General features: G+C 42.7%; 1 protein-coding gene across 2 annotated transcripts in view; it reads left to right on the top strand.

Moving 5' to 3' along the window:
* The first annotated feature begins 2,738 nt into the window (after positions 1-2,738).
* The window catches only part of Eea1 (early endosome antigen 1), a 94,715-nt gene continuing 70,934 nt past the window's right edge, over positions 2,739-26,519 (top strand). For both annotated transcript variants that reach the window (XM_075954636.1, XM_075954635.1), the window contains exon 1: positions 2,739-2,891. In XM_075954636.1, the coding sequence (XP_075810751.1) occupies positions 2,868-2,891 (24 nt within the window). In that variant the 5' untranslated portion in view covers positions 2,739-2,867. The remainder of the gene's footprint in view (positions 2,892-26,519) is intronic.

Genomic DNA, 26,519 nt, shown 5'->3' with positions numbered 1-26,519 from the left:
CAATTGCCTGGATTTTGGGAGAGACAAAGCAATCTCTGACTTTCATATGGTTTACAGCCCAGATATGTTTGTTGCCTCACGGGTGCAGAATTGGGCTTTCTCTGCAGAAACTCAATATCCCTTGATGTTGTGGTGTCTCTAATAGTTGCTTGGTGGCAATGGTGACAGTCTTTGTGTTTCAGCTACCAACAGGTCACCCACATGTTGCAGGAGAGTTACAGTCTCAGCAGTGAATGCCTGCACATCTCTGCAGCCCATCAAATAAGGCTGGGGTTTTTTTTTTACAACCCTGAGGCAGCCTAGTTCAAGGAATTGGCCACTGGTCTCTTTGTCCATGTCCACCCATTCAAAGCTGAGCACCAGCTGACTTGATCCGGCCAGGAGCATGCTGAAGAAAGCATCTTTTAGATCTAGCACAGTATAAACCTGCTTCTTGGGATAGACTGAACTCAAGAGGGTACGTGTATACTGGCTGGTTTTGTGTGTCAACTTGACACAATCTAGAGTCATTGGAAAAGAAGGAGTTTTAGTTGAGAAAATGCCTCCATGAGACCCAGCTGTAAGGCATTTTCTCAATTAGTGATCAGTGGGGGAGGGTCTAGTCCATGGTGGCTGGTGCGATTCCTGGGCTGGTGGCCCTGGAGAGAGCAGGCTGAGCAAGCCATGAGGAACAAGCTAGTAAGTAGCATCCTCCATGGCTTCTGCATCAGCTCCTGCCTCCAGGTTCCTGCCCTGTCCCAACTCCCTTCACTGATGAACAGCAAAGGAAATATAAGTCAAATAAACTCATTTCTTCCCAACCTGCTTTATGATCATGGTGTTTTGTCGCAGCAACGGAAGTCTAAGACATTATGGGTTTGGAACCGTTGGGTGGATGTCCTGTACTCTCCTGTCCACTCCCTGGAGATCCTGGACTGGCCTACAATCACCTGTTGCCAGTTTTTTAAGAGGCAATAATGGAGTGGCCGGGGACCAATATGCCAGCTTCAAGAAGCCTATCAATTTGCACTTTAATTCCCTGTTTGGCCTCCAACGTGTATTTCTTTACCTTGACAGGAGTAGTGTTGGTTTTTTTTTTTTTTTAGTTCCACTATTACTGGGGTGACCAAGAACCTCCAGATCAGGATAATGGGGGGCTGGCCTGGGTGCCTGGCTAATTAAAGTCTCCATGTTGCACTTGGTGCGGAAGAGAAAGATTTAAGGATGCTTAGGTTGGCCAGCCCATCTGAAATGAAGACCAATCAAGGGAACAAAAAGCAGTTAATTTTTTCCTATATGGGCCCATTCTTTGGACCCGTGGGGCTTTTCTTCGGAAAGCCTTAAACTGAGACTTCATCAGGTTCAGGGGAGTTGTTTGGGTAGAAGAATTCTGACCCATCGTTTCACTTTTCTCAAGAATGATAAACAATCTGAATAATACAAAAAAAGAGCAAGTTCTACAATCTGGTAGCCATCCAGAATTCTGTGCAAACAGAGAGGGCTGCTTGTATCCCTGAAGTGCTACTAACTCTGAAATTGACACTGTGTTCAGTTTTTTCACAAGTCCCCAGTATTGTGAGCTACAGAGAAACCTTACCTCCCGAGGGAAGATACCTCTTTTTGCACAAGCTAGGCATTGGGAACCTGCCGCAGGCATCCCACAAATCTCAGCTCCCAGGTCACTGGGCACCCTCAGGATCCCAAGGCTCTGTCGAGCAGTCTAGGCATGAGAGCCTCTCTCAGAGGCCTCCCAAGCACTGAGACTGGCTGGACTTATAACAAAACAACCTTAAATGTATATTACAGGGAGTTAAAAGACAAATACAGAAAAATCACCTCCCCCGTTAACAGTTGCAGGGGGAAGCAAACAAGCAGTTTAACAGAAGCCAAGAAACACACGGTTAGTTGGGGCCTTTGGGCCACAAGTTTCTACAACACGGTTGGGCGCTTTCCCAACGGAGGGAGTAGAAAAGGGGGTTCAATTTAAACCATAGATAGCTCAGGTTTAATAAGATGAAGAAACCTTTGCCCCATTACAAAAAGATAAACCCAAACCCTCTAGCTAATTCAAAACCCAGCCTCCTTCCGTGCTTTATTATGGCTCTAGGTGCCATTAGAAGCAGGAAGGATGCGGATAACCCTGGGACTGGCAAAGCGGAGGGAAGCCTAACACAGTGAAGGAAGCCTCAGTTTCTCTGGCCCACGTTGGCGCTTAGCGGTCGAAATCAGCCTTTCCAGCCAAGATCAGGATCCGGCTCCGGGTCAGCGCAGTGTCTATCTAGAGCGCAAGCAAACTTCCATCTCAGGCTGGCGCTCGTCCGAAGGTGGCTCTGCAGCCCCAGGTAGGGACGCCTCCAGGCGGGACACATCCTGGCGGGACACAGGGATCGCCGCCCAGCTAGTCCGTCCGAACTCAGCCCTCTAACGTCCCGAACACGGCCCAGCGCCCGGACGCCCAGGCGCTCGCCGGAAGAAGCCGAGGTCCCAGCTTCCTGCCACCCGTCTGTCACGCTGTCCTCGCTTGCAATTGGTCGGAGCTTCGGGCCGGCCCTCCTCCGGCCCCGCCCTCCCCGCCGCTGGCCTGGCCGAGGAGGCGGGGCGGCGGCGACTCCGCCCCCCGGCCACGGGCGGGCCCGCCCAGCTGTCAGTTACGGGGGCGGCCCGGCAGGCGGGCGCTCGCAGGCTGGGTCCTCGCTGGCTCGTGCTCGTCCGCCGCCTCTCGCCGCCCGTGGGGAAGTCGGGGCCGCCAAAGCAGCGTCCACCGCCGCCTCGCCCCCGCCCTCCTCCCGGCTCGGCTGGTGGCCCTCGCGCCCTCCGATCCCGAGTAACCAGCACAGGGCGCGGAGCGTCCCCGCGGCGGCGGCGGTGGCGGCGGCGCCGGCCAAACCATGTTTAGGAGGATCTTGCAGAGGGTAAGAGTGAAAGCGTCCTTCCGGCAGCACGTGAGCGCGAGCGTCCGAGCCCGACCCCGGGCAGCCGAGGCGGGCATGGTGGACTCCGGGCTCCGCTAGGCCCGGGAGTGGCGGCTGCCGAGGCCTGCTTGTCCTGCCGGAGCCGGAGCCGGGCCGCGGGTGGGGCGGGGCGCAGGCTGGAGCCTGGAGGCCCCGGGGCCGGCTCCCGCTCCGGGCTGTCACCGCGGGCTGGAGGGTGTGGTGTCCGCGTGTCCCAGCCGGCTTCCCGGCTGTGGCTGCGTGGCTGCGGGGGTCTGCGGGAGGCTGTGGGGGACTGTGGGGCCCTTCCCTGTCCTTTTGTGCCTCCACCTCCCCACGACACGCACCTGCCTCGCCTTCCTCATCTGCACCGCACAGGGGGGTAGTGGAAGACCCGGCCTAGTGCGGGCCCGAGTCCTGAGACTGAAGATGCTTAACTGACAAAGTCAGCGGAGAAAGAAGGAAGATCTTACTCACTGTTGGAAACTTTGAAAGAATTACAAGTGCCTTTTCCTCTCCAAGCCCCAGGGAAAAAAACAAAACAACAACCCAAAAAACCTTATGTAGTTTTCCAAGAATAAATGGATCGAACGGCAAATGCGCTCCAGTTTAGTTCCTACCAGCGACATCTCAGTTTAATATCTGGGAAATGTTGAGGGTAAAAAAAGGTTAAGAGCATTGGAAAGCTGTAGGTGTTTTGTTTAGGTACCAGTTCCTAGAATAACATAATTAAAATCTCTTCTAATAAGAGTTGCCTGCTCAAGTTTTTTGTTTTGTTTTGTTTTTGGATAGCTTCCATTCGCTGCCTTCTGAGACTAGTACATGTGAAGAGATGTTACTCAGAAGGTAGGAGAAGTAGTTCAAAGGACAAGAACTTAGTGCATTTGTAGAATTTGGTTAAGGAATGTGCCAAGGAGTGTTGAGTCACCCAGTGTACAGGAAGGGAAGGTTCCTGCTTAGACAGCTGCCGTCAGAAGTTGAAGTCGTCTGAAACTCGGTCCTGTCTCAGAGGAGAAATGGTTAACTCACGTCTCTGACCCTCTGTATTGACATTTGATCCCCTCCCTCTCTTTTGCAATTGTTTAGTCAGGTTTTTTGTTTTTTGTTTTGATTATCAGTGATTTGGCAGCAAGGAAAGTCACGCCCTTTGAGTCTCCTCCGCGGTTGATTGATTCCTTGATTTACTTAAGGGCCTTTTATCAGTCAGGGAGTCACCGATTCCCTCGTGCCTCAGGCTGTATTTTTGTCACAGTTACCCCCAGAAACAGGAGTCTGCCTGTGGTTTGCTTTAAAGTTTTATAAACAGCGGTTTCTGATTGGGGAGTTGTTCCTGGCAGCTTCAGTGTGGCTTTGCAAAAACTATGGGATGCTTTGCAGTACTCTTGATGCTCTGAAGCACTGGGTCTATGTGAAGGTCGTTTTTACCGCTGTTGTGGTGTCTTATCTGTCCAAGAAGTTTCTGCCAAAACTTAAAAAATGGTATTGACTGTGGCTATTGTTGAGATGTGTTATTGAATCATCGTATTTGAGTCAGTCAGATGACAACTGGGCTTCCCAGCCTTGGACCGAGAGATTCTTATGAGCAACCCTACTCTTTGTTGTAGGGGTGCATTTGTCGATGGCTAACATTGTCCCTGGCTTCTAGTGTGTAAATGATAGTCACATTCCTTCCAATATTGTACCTGCCTTGAGGCAACCAAATGTATCTCCAGACCTTACTAAATGTCCTCTAGGAACTAAATTGCTCCTGAATGAGATCCACTGTGTGAAATGTTTATATTCTTCAATAGAACATTTTGAAATATGTCTCCTACTTATCTTTGTCTTCTACAGTTTAAATGTTGATCTTCAGTAGAGTTCAGTCATTATACTAGGAGCTGGGATATGGTTTAATAAGATGTGGCCCTCCCTGTAGAATTCAGAACCTGGTTGGGGAGGTGAACATCAGAAAGTAATTGCAGTGCTGTGAAGAAGAAGGAGGAGGAACGCTCCCAGAGCCCCTTCGGAGGGTGTCAGGCAGTTGTGATAAGCTTCAGGAAGGAGGGCGTATTTATAGCGTGAGAGGGAAGGACGTGTCAGGCAGAGGGAATAGCCTTTCTGAAACTATGAAGAGATAAAAGGAGCAAGTGATGGGGGGGGGAATGAAGAGTGAAGTTTAAGAAGTGAGATGTATTCAGGGATGGGTGGAAGGTGAGGCTACTCTAGTGGGCAGTGACCAAATTATGAGAGGTCCTGCATCTCTTTGAAGGAGTTCAGGTTTGTCTCTGTCTATTTTAATGCTTACCATTTCATAGGGGTACTTTGATGAATCTTAAAGTTTGTGATTTATATTACTAATATAGATCATAGAACGTATGTTTTTTATTAACTCTACAGGTGGCTTTTGCTATCAGATATAACATGAAACTTTAAATTATAAAATTATCAATTCTTTTATTTATCTTACCCTGACAACCTTTTTTTCTCAGCACTGATATTAAGATATAATATTAAAACTGCTGATTTTTATGTCTTAAAATCTCTAAAAGTGACTGATTTAGAGGTTTGTTTGGAATGGTCTCCATGCTTTGAGTTATAGTTTACGTCTCTAACATTCTGTTTGTAGAAGATCTTTCATTTCGGCAATTATAAGTTTCTTCTGATTCGATTTGGATAGTATCGTAAGAAAGAAGAAAAGGGCATTGCATGTATAGTTGGGTGTAACTCCGTCTTTGAATGTTACCAGTAAGGCCTCAGGGCACTTCACATAATTTTACTCCTCCTCTTCTGTTTCTCTCTACTTTTCCTTCTTACCTTTCTTTAGCTTATTAAAAGAAAGGTGTCATTGAGACTTAGAAAGGTCTGGGAAAACAATAACTGTAATGAAGGTACTCTGATATGTATGTATTGAATGTTTTGTTTTATGGTATTAGGATCTCATTTACAGACAGGTGGTTGTGAGCCGCTGTGTGCTTGCAGTCAGGGCTCTTAGCTGCTGAGCCGTCTCTCCAGCCTCTAGCTTGGTTACATTTCTGTTGCTGCGATAAAATACCATGAGCAAGGAAACTTAGAAAAGAAGGCATTTGAGTCTTACGATTCAGAAGTTAGAGTTCATGATGGTGGAGCAAAGGCATGGTGGCAGGAACAGCTGAGAACTCAGTCTTGATGTATAGTTTGCAGGTGTAGAGGGAGACACTGGGAATGGCTTGAGTCTTTTGAAACCTCAGAGCCCAGCCCCAGGGACCCACCTCCTCGAACAAGGCCACAGCCCAAACAGTTTCATCAGCCAGGGACTAAGTATTCAAACCTATGAGTCTGTGGGGCATATTCTTATTCAAACCATCATGGATACTTTGAGAAATACTTGAACTTAAGGCTCTCAGTGGCCAGAAAGATGATCAGCATTTACGACATTAGGCAGTTTGCAAACTCGGTGCCATTTCTTTCTTAAAGAATATAGAATCATTTAGTAACAGAGCATTTGATTTTCTTTTGCTGATAAATATGAAAACATTTCTAAGGAAACAATGGATTTAATTCAGAATCGTGTAAAAGGACGGGCTGCTTTGCTGGTCATTGGGTTGGTTTTACAGAAAGTAGAAAGTGAATGAGATGCCGTGATTTGTCTACATCAGTGAAGTTGGTAGATTTCAAAGACTACTAGAGACTAGAGCCAAATTAAAAAAAATATTTATTTATATGTATTCTGCCTGCATATATGTCTGATTACCACATTCACAGCTGGTGCCAGTGGAGGCCAAAACTAGGCAGTGAATCCCCTGGAATTAGAGTTAACAGCCAGTTGTAAGCTGTCTTGTAGGTATAGCAAGAAAACTCTAATCCTGTTAATAAGTAGTGCTCTTAACTACTGAGCCATCGCTCCAGCTCCTACAGCCAAATTTTATGAGTTTCCAGTTTGTTTCCTTTTCCTGGAACTTTGCTTCCTTCCTCTCCTTAGTGCTCATTCGGTGTGGTTAGCACTTTGTAAGACGCAGGATAAATGTGAGACCCAATCTCTCCTTCAGGGTCGTCTGTGTGAAGTGCTAAAGTAAATGACAGAGTCACTCGAGGCTCTAAAGTAGTACAGAGGAAGATCACCTTGGAAAACACTGTCCTTAGGGGGGGATCTTGAAGAATGCTCAGAGCAAACTTTCCCTCCTATGGCAGGAAAGGAGTAGGACATAAGCAAAGATTTAGAAAGGGCGAAGGTTCGCTGCCCTCTTGTTGGCATTTCTCCCTTCATCTAATATCTTTTAACACAATAAGTAGCCGTACTTACAATACTAGCTATGTAGTAGATACTCAAGACAGCAGGGACCAGTCTTCATCCGTAAGTTGCTTGAAACCAGTGGTTTCTGTATTTAAAGCAGAAAGGTACTGAGAGAGAAAGTTGTAATGTAAAACCCAACACTTTGGGTTGACTGCTGAGCTCTGTCCAGTGCAAATTTGAGTCATTTGTAACCCAAGGTTGGTAGTTGCCATATAAGTTGAAAGTATTCTTTTAAGCTAGTATATTTAAACTATTTTTCTGTGTGTGATCCATATAAAATTATTACGATTTTGCATTTTTCATTCTTTTTTTTAAATATTTATTTATTTATTTTGTATACAATATTCTGCCTGTGTATATGTCTGCAGGCCAGAAGAGGGCACCATACCTCATTACAGATGGTTGTGAGCCACCATGTGGTTGCTGGGAATTGAACTCAGGACCTTTGGGAAGAGCAGGCATTGCTCTTAACCACTAAGCCATCTCTCCAGCCCCCTGCATTTTTCATTCTTACGTCTTTGAAATGTTGGGTGTACTTAACTCTGATGGCATATTTTAACTTGTACTAACCGCATGTCAGCCATTCAGGGGTCTCATGTAGCTAGGGGCACTATTTTGAACAGAACAGGTAATTGGATGTCCGCATACTACTATTGGAACTAATTTTGAGCTTAGATAAAGTTGGGAGAATAAAGTAATACAAAGAACACTCTTACATTCTTTGCCCCTGTGGTGGTTTGAATGAGAATGGTCCCCACAGCTATTATTTTTGAATGTTTGGTTCCCGGTTGGTAGAGTGTTTGGGAAGGACTAGTAGGTGAGGCCTTTGGAGGAGATGTGTTACTGGGGGTGGACTTGGAGGTTTCAAAAGCCAACACCAGGCCCAGGCTCTCTGCTCTCCGCCTGTAGCTTGCTGATCAAATGTAACCTCAGCTATTGCTTCAGTGACTTGCCTACCTGCCTGCTGCTGTATCCCCACCATGATGGTCAGGGACTAGCCCTCTGAAATTGTAAGCAGGCCCCCAATTAAATGTTTTTTTTCTAATTAAATAAATTGCATTGGCTGTGGTGTCTCTTCACAGCAATAGAACAGTAACTAAGACAACCTGTATCTGACTGTTGCTGATATTTTACTCGATTTGCTTGAACATTTGCTTGTTTCTCTTACTTTTTCTTTTCCCTCTATTTTTCTCTTACTTTTTTTTTTTTTGAGTCAGTTGAGGATCATTCTTGTCTCATTGACTCTTAAAACTTCAATGAAGAAAATGAGTATTTTCTGATATTGATTCTCCTACTCTTGTTACGGAAACTGGAGTTAGAGTTTATGTTTTAATGTTTTAAAAATTTTGTCACATTACTTTGATCTCTTTTATTTAATTGTTATACTTATTTATTTAGTGCATCTTCTGTGGAGGCCAGAAGGACAACTTGTGGGAATTGGTCTCCCCTTCTACTGTTGTGGGTCCCAGTGTGGGAACTCAGGTCATTAGGGTTGGTGGCAGGTGTCTTTACCTACTGAACCATCTTTGCTGACTCTACTTTGATCTCTTTTAATCTGGGATATTTCCACAGTGTTTATTTGTATTTATAAAGTGCTTTAAAAACACGTTTCCCCATTTTAGTTGTTTTGTGTCGCTGTAATGAAACAGTTTATAAAGAGAAATTTACTGGAAGAAATCCTTAAAGTTCTGTAGACTGGGAACCCAGGATGGAGGGACTCAGCATCTGGTGAGGGCTTGAGTTCTGTGCTGTCCTATGTAGATGTGGAAAAGAAAGAGAATGAAAGAGTGAAGGAGTGTGTGTGTGTGTGTGTGTGTGTGTGTGTGTGTGTCATACATTCCCTCGCAGGAAGGACATCAATTCCATGGAAACGGAGCCCTCCTGATGTATGGCCTCACCTTCAAGTATTGTTGCACTGGGGATGAAGTTTCTTTGTGGCTTTGGGGAACACATTCAAGCCATAGTACCTTCCTGCATGTTTCTCTTTTCTTTTTTCCTCTTTTTAAACTGGAATGCTTCCATGTTGCATTTAATGTTTGCTTGTGCTTCTATTAAAATTTTGCATTCTTGGCAAGGATGTTGTTATGCTAAGGAATGTTATGTGCTCAGGTTGTCACATGGAGGTTCATAGTGTCACTTTGACATTCATAGATGAAGCTAATTTCTTTCTTTCTTTTAAACAAAAGTATTTATCTGTTTGGTGTTAAGAATCCAATTTAGGGGCAAGTATTTTACTGAGCTACATCTCAGACCTGATTTTTAATTTGGATTACTTGTCCAAAGTGTTGCTTAGTTTCTCCACTATACAACACTTACTATTATTTTTTCTTCTTTTGCAACCAATAAATAGTGTAGGGAGATACTTTAAGAAAGTATTCTCCTCCTAATTAAAAAAAAATTTTCTTCTAGACTTACATTGTTGATTCTTGCATAATCTAGTCAAGTATGGTGACTACAAACTAATGATTTTCTCCTCCCCAGCTCTCCCCACATTTGTCAGCCCCCCTTTCTGCCTCCTTTCCTTCCTTAATGTCCTTCCTCCCTCTTTCCTTCGGGTATGAACCACTGTATTTAGCATTTGTAACACTTGCTCTGCCCTCAGTGTTCTGACTGGGTGCTTGCCCTGCTTTCAATGTGAACACACAGGGTTTCCTTACAGTGGTTCCTGTGCACCCATAACACATGTTCTGAGTACTCTGACTTTGTGGCGTAGAAAGTATCACATTTCAGTGCTGTCTCTGAGTATACTTACTTTTTTTTTTTTAATGGGGACTTTTCTTTGAGTTCAAGGTCTTGAGTTTCTTTGCTTGTTTCTTCCAGCATACAATTCTTACTGAAACCTTCAGCTTCATTCTGCAAGAAGAGGAAGTCAGTATCCTAGTAAATGAAAATGTATACCTGGGATATAGGAGGAGATAGTAATTGTTGACTAAGCAGTGAGAGGGTTCTTTTAGGAACATGAATTTGCCAGTGTTGCATACAGTTAAAGCTACAGGAAAACAAAGCAGAAAACAGGAGTGATCTCTAGCATTTCAGGCAATAAGTAGTTACCATTGCCTTAGGGTGATCCCTGTCGAGAAGAGGAGAGGTGACAGAGAAGAGGGGTGATGGATGGGGAGGCCTTCATTCAAGTGATGCAGGTCCTGTTCATCTACTGTAGGCCTGCCATGTGTGCCAGACACAGTGACGATTAAAGCAGATACAATCCTTATGGGCTGTGTGTGCACTGGAAGAGAGGCTTGCTTGAAGAATCCCTAGCTACGATAGGACTTACTTGGATAATCCAAGGAGGGAACACATGGGGAGCCCCAGGAGTGCCCATTTGGGGAACCATATTTAAAGTGATATACTGGGAGGAGTTTCTCGGGTCAGCTGAGGGCTCAAGTCTGATGAAGTTATTACTAATTTATTGAGGTGAATTTTAAAAAAAAGCAGTAACTATGGGGTTGTTTTCTTGTGTAGATTTTAGTGTCTGTATGTGTACCGTGTGGTTGTTCTTTGGCTTTGAGAGAGGGTCTTGGTCTGTGTCTCGGACTGGTCATGGGCTCTTGCTCCTTCCTTACGTGTTCCTCCTCCTGCCCCTGCAACTTAACTGCTTAGTTTTGGGCAAGTAACTTTTTCACGATTTTTCTGGAGCTCTTTGTAAATATTAACTATTAATAATAAAATAGCTGTTTTGTTGTTTATACATTCTGAATTTCTTAGGGAACTCTTAAAAAATTCTTCTGTCCCTACCCAAACTCAGTTTGAAATTTGATTCTTGCTGTGTTGGTTTTGGAAGGTGTGGCTTTGGGAGGTGATTCTTAGTATGTTGGTGTTGGGAGGTGTGACTTTGGGAGGTGATTCTTGCTGTGTTGGTGTTGGAAGGTGTGGCTTTGGGAGGTGATTATTAGTATGCTGGTGTTGGACGGTGTGACTTTGGGAGGTGATTCTTGCTGTGTTGGTGTTAGGAGGTGTGACTTTGGGAGGTGATTCTTAGTATGTTGGTGTTGGGAGGTGTGACTTTGGGAGGTGAGTCTTGCTGTGCTGGTGTTAGGAAGTGTGACTTTGGGAGGTGATTCTTAGTATGTTGGTGTTAGGAGGTGGGGCCTTGGGGGAGTGATTAGGTCACAGGAGTACTGCCATCAGGAGTAGGTAGATGGCTTTCTCAAGAGGCTGGGTTAGGCTGTGCTTGCACACCCAGGTAGGAGGATTGAGTTTCAGGTCAGCCTGGGCTAAATACTGAGTTAGAGGATAGACCTGTGTTACCTATCAGAGCACACCTTCAGCAACGTATTTCTGTCAAGTAGGCTCCACCTCCCCATAGATCATTCAGCTGTCAGTTAATCCATTTATGATGTTAGTGAGTGACTTTATAGTTACCTCTGAATACCACCACCAACTGGGGACAAAGCTGTCAATACATGAGTCCTTTTGCAATATACTTCATATCCAGATCCAAAACATTCTATAGGAGATGTCTACTTTTAGTCTTGGACACAGGACCCTAATGCTCTGGTCCTTTCATATCGCTTTGGACCTCTTTCGACTGTACACATACAGACCTGACCGTCTCTCACTAATCATGCTTCTCACAACTTACGTGTTTTCTCAGATATTCTTTTTTCCAGTCAAGTCATACAGGGGTTATTTGCTTTTTGTTTTATTCTCCCAAAGCATCTCATAGTACTTAACTATTAACATAGTAATAATTTAATTTTGGGGTTGCTTCTCATGAGGGTAAGCGTGGTCTAAATGTTCAGACACTCTGATAGCTAGTTCATGTATCTGTAAGCTTGAACATAATATCTACTTACACTTTATGTTGCACTAGATGAAACAGTGTTCATGAAGTGCTCGCCACACTGACAGTTTGACAAATGCTAAAGAATCTTAATTATATTATGTATCTTCAGCAAATACATTTCTCCTTTTGCTTTCCTTCTCTCTTTTTCTCCTCCTCCACTCCCTTCATTTTTTTCCTTCTTTCCTGTGCAGTTATATAGCGGAGTCTGGCTTTCTTCTTGAGGTCTTTCTGCCCCACCTGCCTAAGTGACGGATCACAGCTCATCCAGGTGTTACTGCACCACCTTTGCGATCTGTCTATTTCCTCTCCCCTCCTAGAGTTTGGAGTGCCTCAGTTTGGAGATTTTTCTTTCTTAGTTCACACAGAGTCTAACAGTGCTTGATCCATAGTGGTTCAGTAATGTGACATGAAGATTTGTTGGCTGTGTAGAGAGGATGATTTCATTAAGGGAAGGCCAGCGAGAATGTTATAATATTTCCTAAAATGGGAATCACTTGTATTCTTAAGAAATTCTTTCCCTTTCCTTTTTCCTTTCATTTCCTTCCATACTCTCTCCCAACCCCCTTCCTGATTTTGTAATTCTAGGATCAAATTTCAGATTTTGTTCATGGTAAGCAAATACTTGCCTACCACTGAGCTATACACTTGCCAACAGATTCCAGAGTTTCTCCATGAATAAGAACTTACGGACTTCTGATTGTTAAGTCTAGTAAATGATGAGAGCTTTGGGGATAAAGATTGACTTTTCAAAAAAAAATTAAGCAATAGAATTGATAGTGCTTTAATATTGTATTTTATTATTATTACTTTAATTATATGTATATGTCTGTGTGGGTTTGTTGTTTGTGAGTGCAGTAGTCATACCCAGACCAGGGGAGCACGGAATTGCCCCCTGTAGCTGCCGTTGTGAGCACCCTACATGAGTGCTGAACTCAGGGCCTCTGCAAGAGGAGAACTTGTGCTCGTTATGTTCTTGGGAGAGTCGATGGATGCCTTGCTTCCACCTGTGAGTTTCAGTCACCATGTGGTTGAACTCAGATCAGCAAGCTTGGCAGCATGCATCTGTATCAACTGGGTCACCTCTGGCCCTGTACTTGTGGTCTTAACAGTTGAGTTAGCTTCTCCGACCTTTTGTCTTTATTCAGCATTGTGAAAATTCATTGCTACCAAAGTATTTGGAACTGTGATTGCTATAAACTTGGTGTGTTAGCTGTTATTATTAGTTTAATACAAAATATTCCCTCCAGTCAACTACCTCTGACACTTTAGTGTAAAATTCAGTTTTTTATGTAAATAAGTCCTGAAAATGCAGATGATACAGAGGAAGTTGATATGTGTGCATTGTAATAAGAATATTGCTTCAAAGTTACTTGGATTTTGTTAAGCTTTGATTTCAGATCTCAGAGAAAGCAGAGTAATCACCAAGTTCTGGTTTCTACCTTATCACTAATATGATATTAGAAAAATTTTCATCCTTTTTCTTCTTTGAAGGTCCTGCCTGACAGAGCTCTAAAGTAGTTTTCAGGCTAAAGGTTTTATTTGAAAACCAAGGAAGAACAAGGCTTTTCACAGGTCATTTGCAAACCTCCCAACATAGAATCTTTTGTATGTTAGATATAAAAATCTTGACATGTTTTGTTCTTTTCTGCCTCCTTTACTGAGAAAAGACAAACTGTCTTCAGAAAGCAAGGCTTTACTGGAAAAAAAAATATGATAACTAATGTAAGCTGACTCCACAGCACTTGTCCCGTAGTAAACTCCAGAAGGTATGGGCTCCCCCTGCCCCAGTCTAGCTCTCTGTGGTATCCCACACAGTAGTGTGACACCCACCTCTCCATTTAGGGTGAAGACACACCCCTAGTTGCCCAGAGTTATGGCTGCTAGTGACTCATAACTGTCTCACCCCTGACCCCCCAGGGTCTGTCATAGCAAACCGAAAGCTGCCCTCCCACCCCACCCCTACCAAGATCATATCCTCTTTCTTGAAGCAGCCTCCATCTTGTTATTGTCTGATGTCGAGGATGTAGAGGACTATCCCTTTGCTTTAGTGAGGGACTGGATTGTGCACCAGCTGTCATTGTGGTTCCGTCGCTGCTCAGTACTGCTCAGCCTCTCCCTTCCCCAGTCACACTTCTGCCACTGTGCACACACAGGTGTTGCCCTCAAGATCACGTCCCCATGAGCTTCCTGCGTGTAGAGTTCACTCCAAGTCTGTTTCCTTGGGAACTGGAATTGTGACAGCCACCTACAATTTGGGTAGATGTTGATTTTATTGAGTTTTTTGTTTTTGTTTTTTTTTTAACTGGAGATCAGGAATTGCCCAGGCTTCATGGATTTGTAGGTGTTCCGCCACTGAGCACCTCACTCCTTTGTTGATGGTCTGTGCGCCTTTATACAGGGTCTATAGCCAGTGGATTGCAATTCGTTAGTTATAAAGTGTTGTGTAATAGTTTTCCAGTTCTGCTCACAGGGACTTTAAACAGACGCACGCATGTCATGTTCTGAAATTTTTATCGTCAGGATCTTTCTCTGTTTAGTCCCTTATATTTCTGAAAAGCATTTAGACAGGATCTTACTGCGGAATCCAGGTTAACCTGGGACTTAGGATCCTCTTCCCTCGGTCCTACGAGTGCTGGTGGTATGCACCACTTGCCTGAGCCTTAGTACATTGAAGGCATTTTAAAAACGAGGTCTCTCAGAACTGGACTCTGAGTCCTTATTTTGGCTGCTGTGTGTCAGTCTCTACATACTTGTCTGCTTCGTTTACTGCACTACACTGAGTAGGCAATTGTTAATAACCACTACCTTGTTTTAGAGATCTGAAAATGACTCTAAGAAACTAAGCATGAACAGAGACTGGGCATATATTTAGATTTAGTTTCTGTGAACAATGTATAAATTAACTAAGGGCTCAAACGAGTCGTAAAGTGAGGCTGTTGAAGCTGGGAGGTCTTAAGATCTTGCCCGTCCTTAGCTTATTAATGAAGGAGCTAAGATCACAGAAATTAAATGTTCCAGTTGCTGTGTTAGGTGAGCCATGAGAAATGGAAGGCTATGAGAGTTAGAAACCCAAGTTTCAGCAGCAACCCCACCATTAGGCAGCAGGGGGCATTCTTTCTAGGAGACTTAGTTATTCTTTCTAGGGCATAGTTTCTCCTCTAGCTAGTGATAATCAGCAGATGACTTTTGCTCCAGCCCCCAAGTTTGAGACTTTATTTTACTGTTGAGACATGCCATGTACCCTAGACTGGCATCAAACTCACAGTGATCCTCCTGCTTCAGCCTTCTCCAAACCAGATTATTTCTGACTACCTTTCTAACTTTATAATTTAACGGTAGATATTTTGGGAAGGAGAGGTGTACTTCATAGTAAATGTTTACTATGTGCAATTTATCTATCACAGTTAACCAACCAGATGCTAACTTAAACATCTTATATTTTATTATATACTTATTTGCTTATTTGTTTGTTTGTTTATTTTTGAGACAAGATCTCACGTAGCCTAGGCTCACCTAGAGCTCATTCTGTAGTTAAGATTGGCCATGAATTCCTGATCTTCCTACTTCTAACTCCCAAGTGCTGGGATTGCAACTGTGTACCTCCATACTCAGTTAACATTTTATATTCACTTTTTTTATGTGTGTGTGCACCTGAGTACATGTATGAGCTCCATTCACCTGCAGGTGCCCTTGGAGGCCAGAGGAAGGTGTCAGATGCTCTGGGGCTAAAGTTACAGGTAGTCGTGGGCCTCCTGACATGGTCACAGGGAGGCCAGAGGAAGGTGTCAGATGCCCTGAACTGGAGGCCAGAGGAAGGTGTCAGATGCCCTGGAACATTAATAATTTTACAGTATTGGTAGCACTGATAGATTATTGTTAAAGTTGTAGATGACTCTTAGGTTAAGTACAGTTAAGTACAGTAAAGCAATAGAGATTATATTTAAATGAGAGTGGATAGAGATGAGTTGGAGTTAAATGCGGTGAATTTGTGCAGACCTTACTATCCATGCTTTATAGTGAGCTGTGGACGCAGCTGTGCAGTTACGGTGCTGTTAAGGTTTCCACACCAGGCCATATTATAACAGAAGTCTGAATAGGCCTACGTGAGGATTCAGTGTTGATCAGGATATAGTTAACTGTAAGAAGAAAGAGATGAAGGCGCTTTCTACAAAAAGTAATTATTAAACAAGTTCAAGAGTGCTATGAATTAATGATGATCAGCTTGAAGAAGGTTAGTTTCTAAAGGGAAAATTAGAATAGAAACTAAAGGACTTAAGCTTATAGACATGCAACGCTTGATGCTGAAATCCAGGGAAGTGCGGGTCATTGCTAAGTCTTTGCTAATGTCTTGCATATTTTCCATGATTGCTATTGCTAGTTATCCAGTAATATTATATAAACACAATCATGTTGTTGTATACGAGATTTTCATTTTCCCCACTTGTTTGAAGCTCTTTCAGTGTCAATTCTTTCACTAATAGTGGTACTGTTTTATTTTAATAATGATATTATATTGTAGCCATCATTGGTTCTCATCCTTCCCAGTGTGGTGACACTTTAGTACAATTCTTTATGTTATGGTGATCCCCAGCCATAAAATTATTTTTGTTGCTACTTTATAACTGTAATTCTGTTACTGTCATGAATCAATGTAAATATCTGTTTTCTCATGGTCTTAGGCGACTACTGTGAAAGGGTCATGGAGCCCCAAAGGGGTTGTGACCCACAGATTGGGAACCACTGGTATAGATTATCAAAGAACACTTAATTCACTCCCAGTTTTCTGGTTATAAATAACTTTGCAAATAACATGCTTGTTCATATGTGAGTTTATTATTATGGAACTGAATAGCAGACAGGACTCAAAGTACTTTTGTGTGTGTGTGTTTGGTTATACTCTCACTAGAGAATTGATTTCTGCAGCCCAGTGAGCACAGATACTTGGAGGCTGAAGTAGTAATGGGGCCTCTGACCCTCCCACTGGAGGAAGCTCCCTAACTTAGGCACCGGCATCCTCCAACAAGTCTGCCCCAGGCCAGACTTTAAGGCAGTTGTCGTTCTCTATGAGCAGGCCTGGTGGGAAGTGGACTCTGCTTCTTCCAAAGAAGGGAGGACCCTGTAGGGTGGAGCTCGTGGCTGCAGCCAAGAGAGCTTGGTTTCCCTTCCTTCTTTTCCTCTATTGGCCCCCGTAGCAGTTCTGGCTCTAGCTCTGGAAGGTCCAAATTTATGGCATTACCAGGGTGCTAGCCAGGCCTTGTTGACTTGAATGTGGGTATGCAAATGTGAAAAAGTAGGACCCAGCAGGGAAGAGTTGTCAAACCTGATGGGGGAGGGAAAGAACCCTGAGTTGGCCCAGAGTTGCTAAGCATTCATAATCAGTCACTGTGAGTTTTGTCTCTGCAGAGGTAGAGAAACTGTTAGAAAGTTTTAGACTGTTCTTGTCTAGTGACTTGCAGGCTGCCAGTTGCTTCCCTGCTTTCTTCATCTAGAGGAGAGAGAGAGAGAGAGAGAGAGAGAGAGAGAGAGAGAGAGAGAGAGAGAGAGGAGGAGGAGGAGGAGGAGGAGGAGGAGGAGGAGGAGGAGGAGGAGGAGGAGGAGGAAAAAGGGAGGGAGGGAGGGAGGGAGAGAATTTGCGTACGTGCCTGTGTGCTTCTTGTGGCTTATCAGCACTCTGCTTTCTCTAGCTGCTTTGCTCTCAGAACTTGAACCTGCTAGTTATCAGAAAGAAAGCTCTGACAGACAGGCAGACAAACACAAGCGCGCGCTTGCGCACACACACACACACACCAGCCTATGAAAGTACATATGAAGTCTTCTGTGTCTCATTGGCTGTTCTATTGTAAGCTGAAGAAAACTGCATGGACAGCTTTGAATTGATAAGAGAGCACTGCATACGAGAGTTACAAGGGCATTAAAACACAAATGAGATCTGAATCTAACACCATTTCGGCTTTGTATTTTAAGTATGTCTGCCGAGAAATATAAATAAACTACATAGTGGAATTTAAAGAATTTAATGAAAGTGCTTCTTTTTAAACTTATACACATAAGTGTTTTGCCTGCATGTGTATGTGGCATTTGTGAAGGTGTCAGATGCCCTGCAAATGGAGTTAAAAGATGGTTGTGAGCTGCCATGTGAGCCCTCTTGAAGAGAAGCCGGTGCTCTTAACCACGGAGCCATCTCTCCAGCCCCTGGAAGTATTTATTATTGAAAGGAGAGAATCAGATTTTTTCTTATGTCATTTGAGTCAGAAAGACTGATTTCACCATAGCGAAATAGCAGTGAGTTTTCTAAGTTTTCATTCCTTCTATACATATCAGTTGAAAACTTTCTGTAAAGAAATCGTTAGCACTTAGGACACTAAGGCAGGAGTGTCAAACATTTAAGGACAATCTGAACTATTCCATGAGACTTGCCTCAAAACAAACAAACAAGCAAACAAATAATGATACAACTTTTATCAAATGACAGAGCTGGCCGGGCCGTGGTGGCTCACGCCTTTAATCCCAGCACTCGGGAGGCAGAGGCAGGCAGATATCTGTGAGTTCGAGGCCAGCCTGGTCTACAAGAGCTAGTTCCAGGACAGGAACCAAAAGCTACGGAGAAACCCTGTCTCGAAAATAAAAAGACAAACAAACAAACAAAAAAAAAACAACAAAAAATGACAGAGCTGCTTGTTTATCTTGGATTTCACTGTATCCCAGGAAGACAGAACAAATGAGCAATTTCTTTTAATTATTAAATTTTGGATAAGAATTGGTATACTAGCCTTTTAGTGCTGATCACTTACTTCTCTATTCTAAAGAGAACTCATGTAGTTTTAGAATAGAATACTGAGTCCCGAGGGGAGGGATTTGGTGTACATCCTATTTCGGGCTGACCGTTCCCAAGTCTCTCACTTTCTGTATAAGATCTGACTGTGGGTCTCCGCAGGGCAGAGCTTCTCTGAAGATGGTTGAGCAGGTGCTGCTCTGCTTCTCTGGCCAGAGGCCCCTTCCTTTGTTCTTAGCTCTTAGCAAACACTAATCTTCAACTGGCTCCATCGATTTTGCTTTGTCCAAAGCATTATGTAGTCAGAATCATACAGTATGGAGTCTTTTCATACTGACCTCTTTTTTTTTTTAAATATTTATTTATTTATTATTTATTATGTATACAATATTCTGTGTGTATGCCTGAAGGCCAGAAGAGGGCGCCAGACCTCTTTACAGATGGTTGTGAGCCACTATGTGGTTGCTGGGAATTGAACTCAGGACCTTTGGAAGAGCAGGCAATGCTCTTAACCACTGAGCCATCTCTCCAGCCCCATACTGACCTCTTTTTTAAAAATTATTTATTTATTTATTTTTGTTTTTCGAGACTGAGTTTGTCTGTGTAGCCTTGGCTGTTCTTGAGATTCGCCTCACAGAGATCAGCCTGCCTCTGCCTCCGAGTGCTGGTTAAAGGTGTGCACACCACCACCTTAGTAACACCCCTTTGCTTCCTCCATGTTCTCTCCTTTAGAAACAGTGAATATGAAGGGCGTTGTAGTTGATCCCATGTTTGGGCAGCTTTGACTAAACCGCTATAGATGTCTGTGTTCTGATGTGGCTAGCCATTTTCAGATCATTTAGATTCCAGGAGGTTTCCACTGCACCAGGCTTCCACAATACCCCTCCCCCATACACCATGCCCCTCAGTTCCAGCCTTCTCTCCCTGCACTCTCCCCCTCCTTCAGTCTGACCCTCACCTGGTCTCTCCTGCTGCCATTTCTACCCCTGCATCCTTCCACAAACTCTGTTCTGTTTCCCCTTCCCAGGGAGATCCATGTGTTCCCCCACCCCCACCCCTTCTCTTTACCTAACCTATCAGGTTATATGAATTATAGTGTGATTATCATTTACTTAATAGCTAATATCCACTTATAAGTGAGTATATACCATATTTATCTTTTTGGGTTTGAGTTACCTCACCCAGAATGATTCTATCTAGTTCCATCCATTTGCCTGCAATTTCTTGATGTCATTTTTTTAAGGAACTGAGTAATACTCCATTGTATAATGCTCCACACTTTCTTTATTCATTTTTCTGCTGAGGTTCATTTAGCTTGTTTTCAGGCTCTGGCTATTATGAATAAAGCTGCAATGAACATAGTTGAGCAAGTGTCCTTATAGAGGCTTTTGGGTATATACCCAAGAGTGGTATAGCTGGATCTTGAGGTAGATCAATTCCCAGTTTGCTGAGGAGCCACCATATTGATTCCCAGTGACTGTCAAAGTCTGCACTCCTACCAGCAATGGAGGAGAATTTCCCTTGCTCTACATCCTCTCCAGGATGTAGAGTCACTGTGTTACTGATCTTCGCCAGTCTGACAGATGTAAGATGGAATCAGAGTCGTTTTGATTTCCTTTTCCCTGTTGGCTAAGGATGTTGAACATTTCTTTACATGTTTCTTGGCCATTTGAGATTCCTCTGTTGAGAATTCCCTGTTTAGATCTGTACTCCATTTTAATTGGATTACTTGTTTTTTGATATCTGGTTTCTTGAATTCTTTGTATATTTTGGATATTAGTCTCCTATCTGATATGGAGTTGAAAGTCTTTCCCATTCTTTAGGCTGCCTCTTTGATTGATGGTATCCTTTGCCTTACAGAAGCATCTCAGTTTCATGAGGTCCCATTTGTTGGTTGTTAATCTTACTATCTGTGCTGTGTTGTGTTCAGAAAGTCTTCTCCTGTGCCAATGAGTTCAAAGCAATTCTCTACTTTCTTTTCTTTAGGTTCAGTGTATGTGATTTCATGTTGAGATCATTGATCCAGTTGGTCTTAAGTTTTGTGCAGGGTGATGGATCTATCTGCAGTCTTCTGTACGCCAGCATCCAGTTTTATTAGCACATTTGTTGCAGATACTTTCTTTTTTTCCCGGTGTGTGTTTCTGGTTTCTTTATAAAAAAAATCAGGAGTCCATATGTGTATGGATTTACATCTGGGTCTTCAACTAGATTCCATTGATAATTTGTTCTTATACCAGTATCATGTGGGTTTATTACTATAGCCTTGTGTAGTTTGAAATCAGGGATGGTGACACCTCCAGCAGTTCTTTCATTGATCAGGATTGTTTTTAGCTAGCCTTCTTTTGTTTGTTTGTTTTTCCATATGAAGTTGAGAATTATCCTTTAAAGGTCTGTAAAGATTTATATTGGATTTTGACTGAGATTGCATTGAATCTGTAGATTGCTTTTGGTAGGATGGCCATTTTTACTGTGAATTCCACCAATCCATGAGCATGGGTGATCTTTCCATCTTCTGATATCTTCATTTCTTTCTAACAGACTTGAAAGTTTTATCATATAAGTCTTTAACTTGCTTGGCTAGAGTTTCCCCAGGATATTTTATATTATTTGAGGCTGTTGTGAGTTTAACGCTTTCCCGATTCTTTCTCAGTCTATTTGTCATTTGTATGCAGGAGGGCTATTGATTTTTTAAAGTTAATCTTGTATCCAGCTACTTTGCTGAAAGTGTTTATTAGCTTTAAGAGTTCCCTGGTGGAACTTTTAGGATCACTTGTGTATACTATTATATCATCTGCAAAGAAAGGTGCTTTGCCTTCTTCCTTTCGAGTTTGTATCTCCTTGATCTCCTTCAGTTGTCTTATTGCTCTAGCTAAAACTTCAAATACTAGATTGAATAGCTATGAGAGAATGGATAACTTTGTCTTGTTCCCTGATTTTAGTTGAATTGCTTTGAGCTTCTCTTCATTTAATTTTATGTTGGTAATAGGCTTGCTTTAAATTGCCTTTATTATATTTAGTTATGTCCCTAATCTCTCCAGGACTTTTATCATAAATGGGTGTTGGATTTTGTCAAAGGCTTTTTCAGCATCTAATGAGATGATCATGTGTTTTTTCTTTCAGTTTATTTATTTGGTGGGTTATATTTGCTGATTTTTGTATATTGAATCATCCCTGCATCTCTGGCATGAAGCCAACTTGATCATGTTAGATGATCTTTTTGATTGTCCATCATGGATTCATTTTTGTAAGTAATTTTGAATCTGTGTTCATAAGCGAAATTGGTCCATAATTCTCTTTCTTTGTTGTATCTTTATGTGGTTTGGGTGTCAGTATAACCATGATGTCATAAGATGAACTGAGAAATATTCCTTCTGTTTCTATTTTGTGGAATAATTGAGGAGTATTGGCATTAACTTTTCTTTGAACATTTGACAGAATTCTGCACTAAAACCATCTGACCCTGGGCTCTTTTTGGTGTTGGGAGACTTGTAATGACTGCTTATATTTTACTAGGGGTTATAGGTCTATTTAAATAATTGATTATCTTGATTTAACTTTTCTAAGTGGTACCTATCAAGAAAATCATCCATTTCTTTTAGATTTTCTTGGTGGAGTATAGGTTTTTAACGCATGTACTTAGGATTCTCTAGATTCCTTGGTGTCTGTTGTTATGTCGCCCTTTTTGTTTCTGATTTGTTAATTTGGATATTTTCTCTCCATGTTTCAGTTGATTTGGATAAGGGCTTGTCTATATTGTTGATTCTCTCAAAGAACCAACTCTTTGTTATATTGATATTGATTCTTTATATTGTTGTATTTTATTGAAACAGAAACAGACAGCCCTGGGTTGCTTACCTCTTGCTCTTTACCCCCTGGGTGTGCTTCCTGCTTTTTCCTGAGCTTTCAGGTGTGGCACTCAGTGCTCTGAACTCTCCTCCTAGTACCACTTCCATTGCTTCCCAAAGGTTTGTGAATGTTGTGTATTCATTTTCATTAAATTCTAAAGTTTTTAACTTGTCGTTATTTCTGCCTTGACCCATTTTTCATTTAGTAGAGATTGTTCAGTTTCCATGAGTTTTTAACTTTCTGTTGTTGATAATCCAGCTTTAAGGTGGTCTGATAGGATTCAGGGAGTTACTGCAACTTTCTTGTATGTGTTGAGATTTGCCTTGTGTCAAAGTATGTGGTCAGTTTTGGAGAAAATTCCATGAGGTGGGGTGAGGTAGAGTTGATTCCTGGAGCTCATCGGCCAGTCAGTCTAGTTGAATCGTTGAGCTCCAGGTTCAGTGAGAGAACATGCTTTAAAAAGTAAGATGGAGACAAAGTGATTGAAGACTCCTGACATTGACTTCTACCGTCTCTGCACTCAGGTGTACACATACATTAACACGCACACACATACACACATGTGCACACGATTTAGAGTCCTCTGCCCTTGCCTTTCCAGTCAGGCACAAACAGCTATACACACTTAGAAAGGAAAAAATTATAAAGAGCAAAATAAAATTAATGAAAAATCAATTTAAAAAGCATAACATAATATAAAATTTGTACTTTTGTTATTTTATATATAAGAATCAGTAACATTAATTAAATTTACATTGTTGTATAATAATTATTATTTCATCTTTATGTGAAACTTGGTCCTGATTAAACAGTAACTTCCCAGTCCTCCCTGCTTTCTCCAGCACTAACCAGTGCTCCACTATTACTGCATGTCCTGGCACTGATGAATGACTAGTGTTCTCAGTCGTCCCACGTCAGCACAGGCGTGTAATATTCGTCCCCTGTGTCTGACTCATTTCATGCAGCATGATGCCTTTTAGCTTCATGTTGAATATTTCAGAGCTTCCTTCTACATAAAGCCTGAATAATCTCTCAAAGTATTGGCTGTATTTTGTTTCTTTACCCACCTTTTATTGCTTCTGCCTTTTAGCTATTTCCAGTGGTGCTGCTGCAGTGAATCCTGGTTCATAAAAATCTGTGTTGCGGAATGTTTGTTTAACTATCCAAAGATGTGTTGTATTAGTTTAATTATGTGCAAAGATGTGTTGCTGTTTTACCTCGTCTGCCTAAGGCACCTGCTTGGGAGTTGATTGTTTCCACCTGGCCCCTGCTAGTCCAGGGCCCAGTTAAACCTGTCACATTTGGTTCATCCGACTGAGCAGCAGCATTTCCGACTCTTGGGTCTGGCACAGCGAAAAGGGCAATGACGATGCTATTTACATGTACCGGTGCCCCTCACTGTTTTGTTCTTGTCATGAAGACACATGTATGTGATGGAGGAGGGTCATCTGTCTATGTGTTGCTTTCATTGGTTAATTAATAAAGAAAACTGCTTGGCCTGATAGGGCAGAACTTAGATAGGTGGAGTAGACAGAACGGAATGCTGGGAGGAAGAAGGCAGTGGGGCAGACGCCTCAGGCAGACCCTATAGCTCTCCTCTCCAAGATGGACGCAGGTTAAGATCCTTTCCGGTAAGCCACATCTGGTGCTACACAGATGATTAGAAATGGGTTAATCAAGATGTGAGAATTAGCCAGTAAGAGGCTAGAGCTAATGGGCCAAGCAGTGTTTAAAAGAATACAATTTGTGTGTTGTTATTTTGGGTGTAAAGCTAACCATGTGGGAGCCGGATGGGACGAAAAGCAGGCCTGCTCGCCTCATCACTACATGTATGTGTTATTCACAGTCTGCCTTCTACTTACCACCATTTGCCAGGCTTTTGGCTCTTAATAAATAGGAAGGGAATCATGCTGGTTACATGATATACTCAGATAATGTATTTAATGTTGTCTTAGTTAGGGTTTCTAGTGTGAAGGGACCCTATGACCACAGCAACTTTTTTTAAACTTTTTATTCTTTATGAATTTCACATCATGTACCCCAATTCCTCTCATCTCCCCATCCCTCCATATCACCCTCTGCATTTGCAACTTCTCCCCAAAGAAAATAAAAATAAAATAAAAAGTAAAAATGAAGAAACAGATCTGGCCGTGGAAGCTGCAGTGTCATGGTGTGTCACCTAGTATACCCTTGTGCCCACACAGCTCTGATTGCAGATGCTTATCGCTTCAAGATACAAGTGTTTAGTCTTTATGGAACTCTCAACCTCAGGTATTTGTTACAGCTCAGGTTACCAGTTCATCCATAAGACCACCATCATGGCTTGGTCAGCCTCTGAAGGTCCTGACTTTTAACCCCATCATAAGTGTCAACATACAAATTCTCAGCTTATCCATTTAGACCTCAGCAATAGATGATCGTGTGTTTTTCAAAGAACTTGTTTTCAAAATTGAAAACTTACTTTTAGCATACTTACCATTTTCTGTGAGGTTAGTCTCTCTCTCTCTCTCTCTCTCTCTCTCTCTCTCTCTCTCTCTCTCTCTCTCTTTTGCCAGTTTCCTTGTTCTTTCAGATGATATGGGCTGTGAGTTGCTAACTCATCTTTTCTTCATGATAAACACTGTTCTAGTTACCATCTCAGTCAGTTTCATTGATTTCAAAGAAGGGGAGATTTCCCCAGGCAGTTCTGTATCCAGGCAGCTCTGTCTGTTTCTACCAATTAGACTGTGAAAGCGACACTGAAGAGCTTGCTTTTCTCTGCGTGGTCTTCTCCAGAGTCACATGCAGAGTTAAGGTACCGTGGCAGATCTGGGAAAATGTGACTCAACGAGTCACCATCTACTCGGAAAGCTTCCGTTATCGTATATAGAATATTTGTGTGTCATATAACTAGATGTTTGCTTTGTTTCTGCTAACTCCCTGTTATTAGTTGAACATTTTCAGTTATGTTTGGAAGCTGACGCTGTTGGTTTCTTCTTATTTTTTATGATAACTGTCAACCTACACAGCAGGCAGAGAAAGAGTCTCCACAGAATCCTTATCTTTTCTGTGGGAGTAGATTCCCATTGTGGTGGGAATACATGTGCTGTAGTAAGCTATAATACACTCGAAGAGGTTGAGACAAACGGAGCATTTTAAAGGCAAAGGCATTGGGACTATTGAAATTACCTGGCGCGAGTGAGAAGGAAACGCAGAACACGCAACAAACCCACTTAGTAGTTTATGGGGGCGGTGTACAGGCCTGGTGAGGTTGGTGTGCGGGGGTGGGGGAGCGATCTGAAGATGGTGCCTCCAGCTTTTAAAGGCCGCCTAGTGCATGTGCACAGGGCCATGACGAGGCTGTGTCATACGCAGATGATGGAGCTCACGCATGCGCGCAAGGGCTCACGCAGCTACGTCATACATAGGTGATGCAACCATGCTGGACGTGGGTCATGCCTGAGGCCTTGTCCACACATGCGTGGCCTGGAAGCTGGAAGTGTCGGCCATATTGTGGCTGAAATCATAACAAATATTACATAAGATATTTTGAAATAAGAATTCATGGCTACGAAGATTAATCCCAAGGGTGATTTCAGTCTAAGTTGCCGGGCAGATGTTTTGCGGGAGTATTTTGTGTTTGTTTGTTTGTTTGTGTAAAGTTGTGCTAATCTTTGTACAAGGTTGTGGTTCTAGTCACACCCCAGCTTGATAATTATTACCAGGTGTGGGAGAATGCTTCTTGAATAATCTCACAGCTTTATTTTTCTTAGGGTTGATATAAGTGACTTCATTTTGATTCCGACAACTTTCTCATAGTGGTGCTGGTATGATTCTGACATGGAGATTATGTGTGTATGTATTTTGCAGTGTTGGGATCTGGAACATGCTTAAGCAAGCACTGACCGTTGAGTGATGTCCCTAGCCCAGATTGTAAACTGTTGTAAACATGCAGTAAACAGCTAAGCTGAAGCCGAT

This window comes from Microtus pennsylvanicus, chromosome 20 (genome assembly GCF_037038515.1).
Source record: "Microtus pennsylvanicus isolate mMicPen1 chromosome 20, mMicPen1.hap1, whole genome shotgun sequence".
Classification (NCBI taxonomy): domain Eukaryota; kingdom Metazoa; phylum Chordata; class Mammalia; order Rodentia; family Cricetidae; genus Microtus; species Microtus pennsylvanicus.
This window is presented reverse-complemented; position numbering and strand designations above follow the sequence as displayed.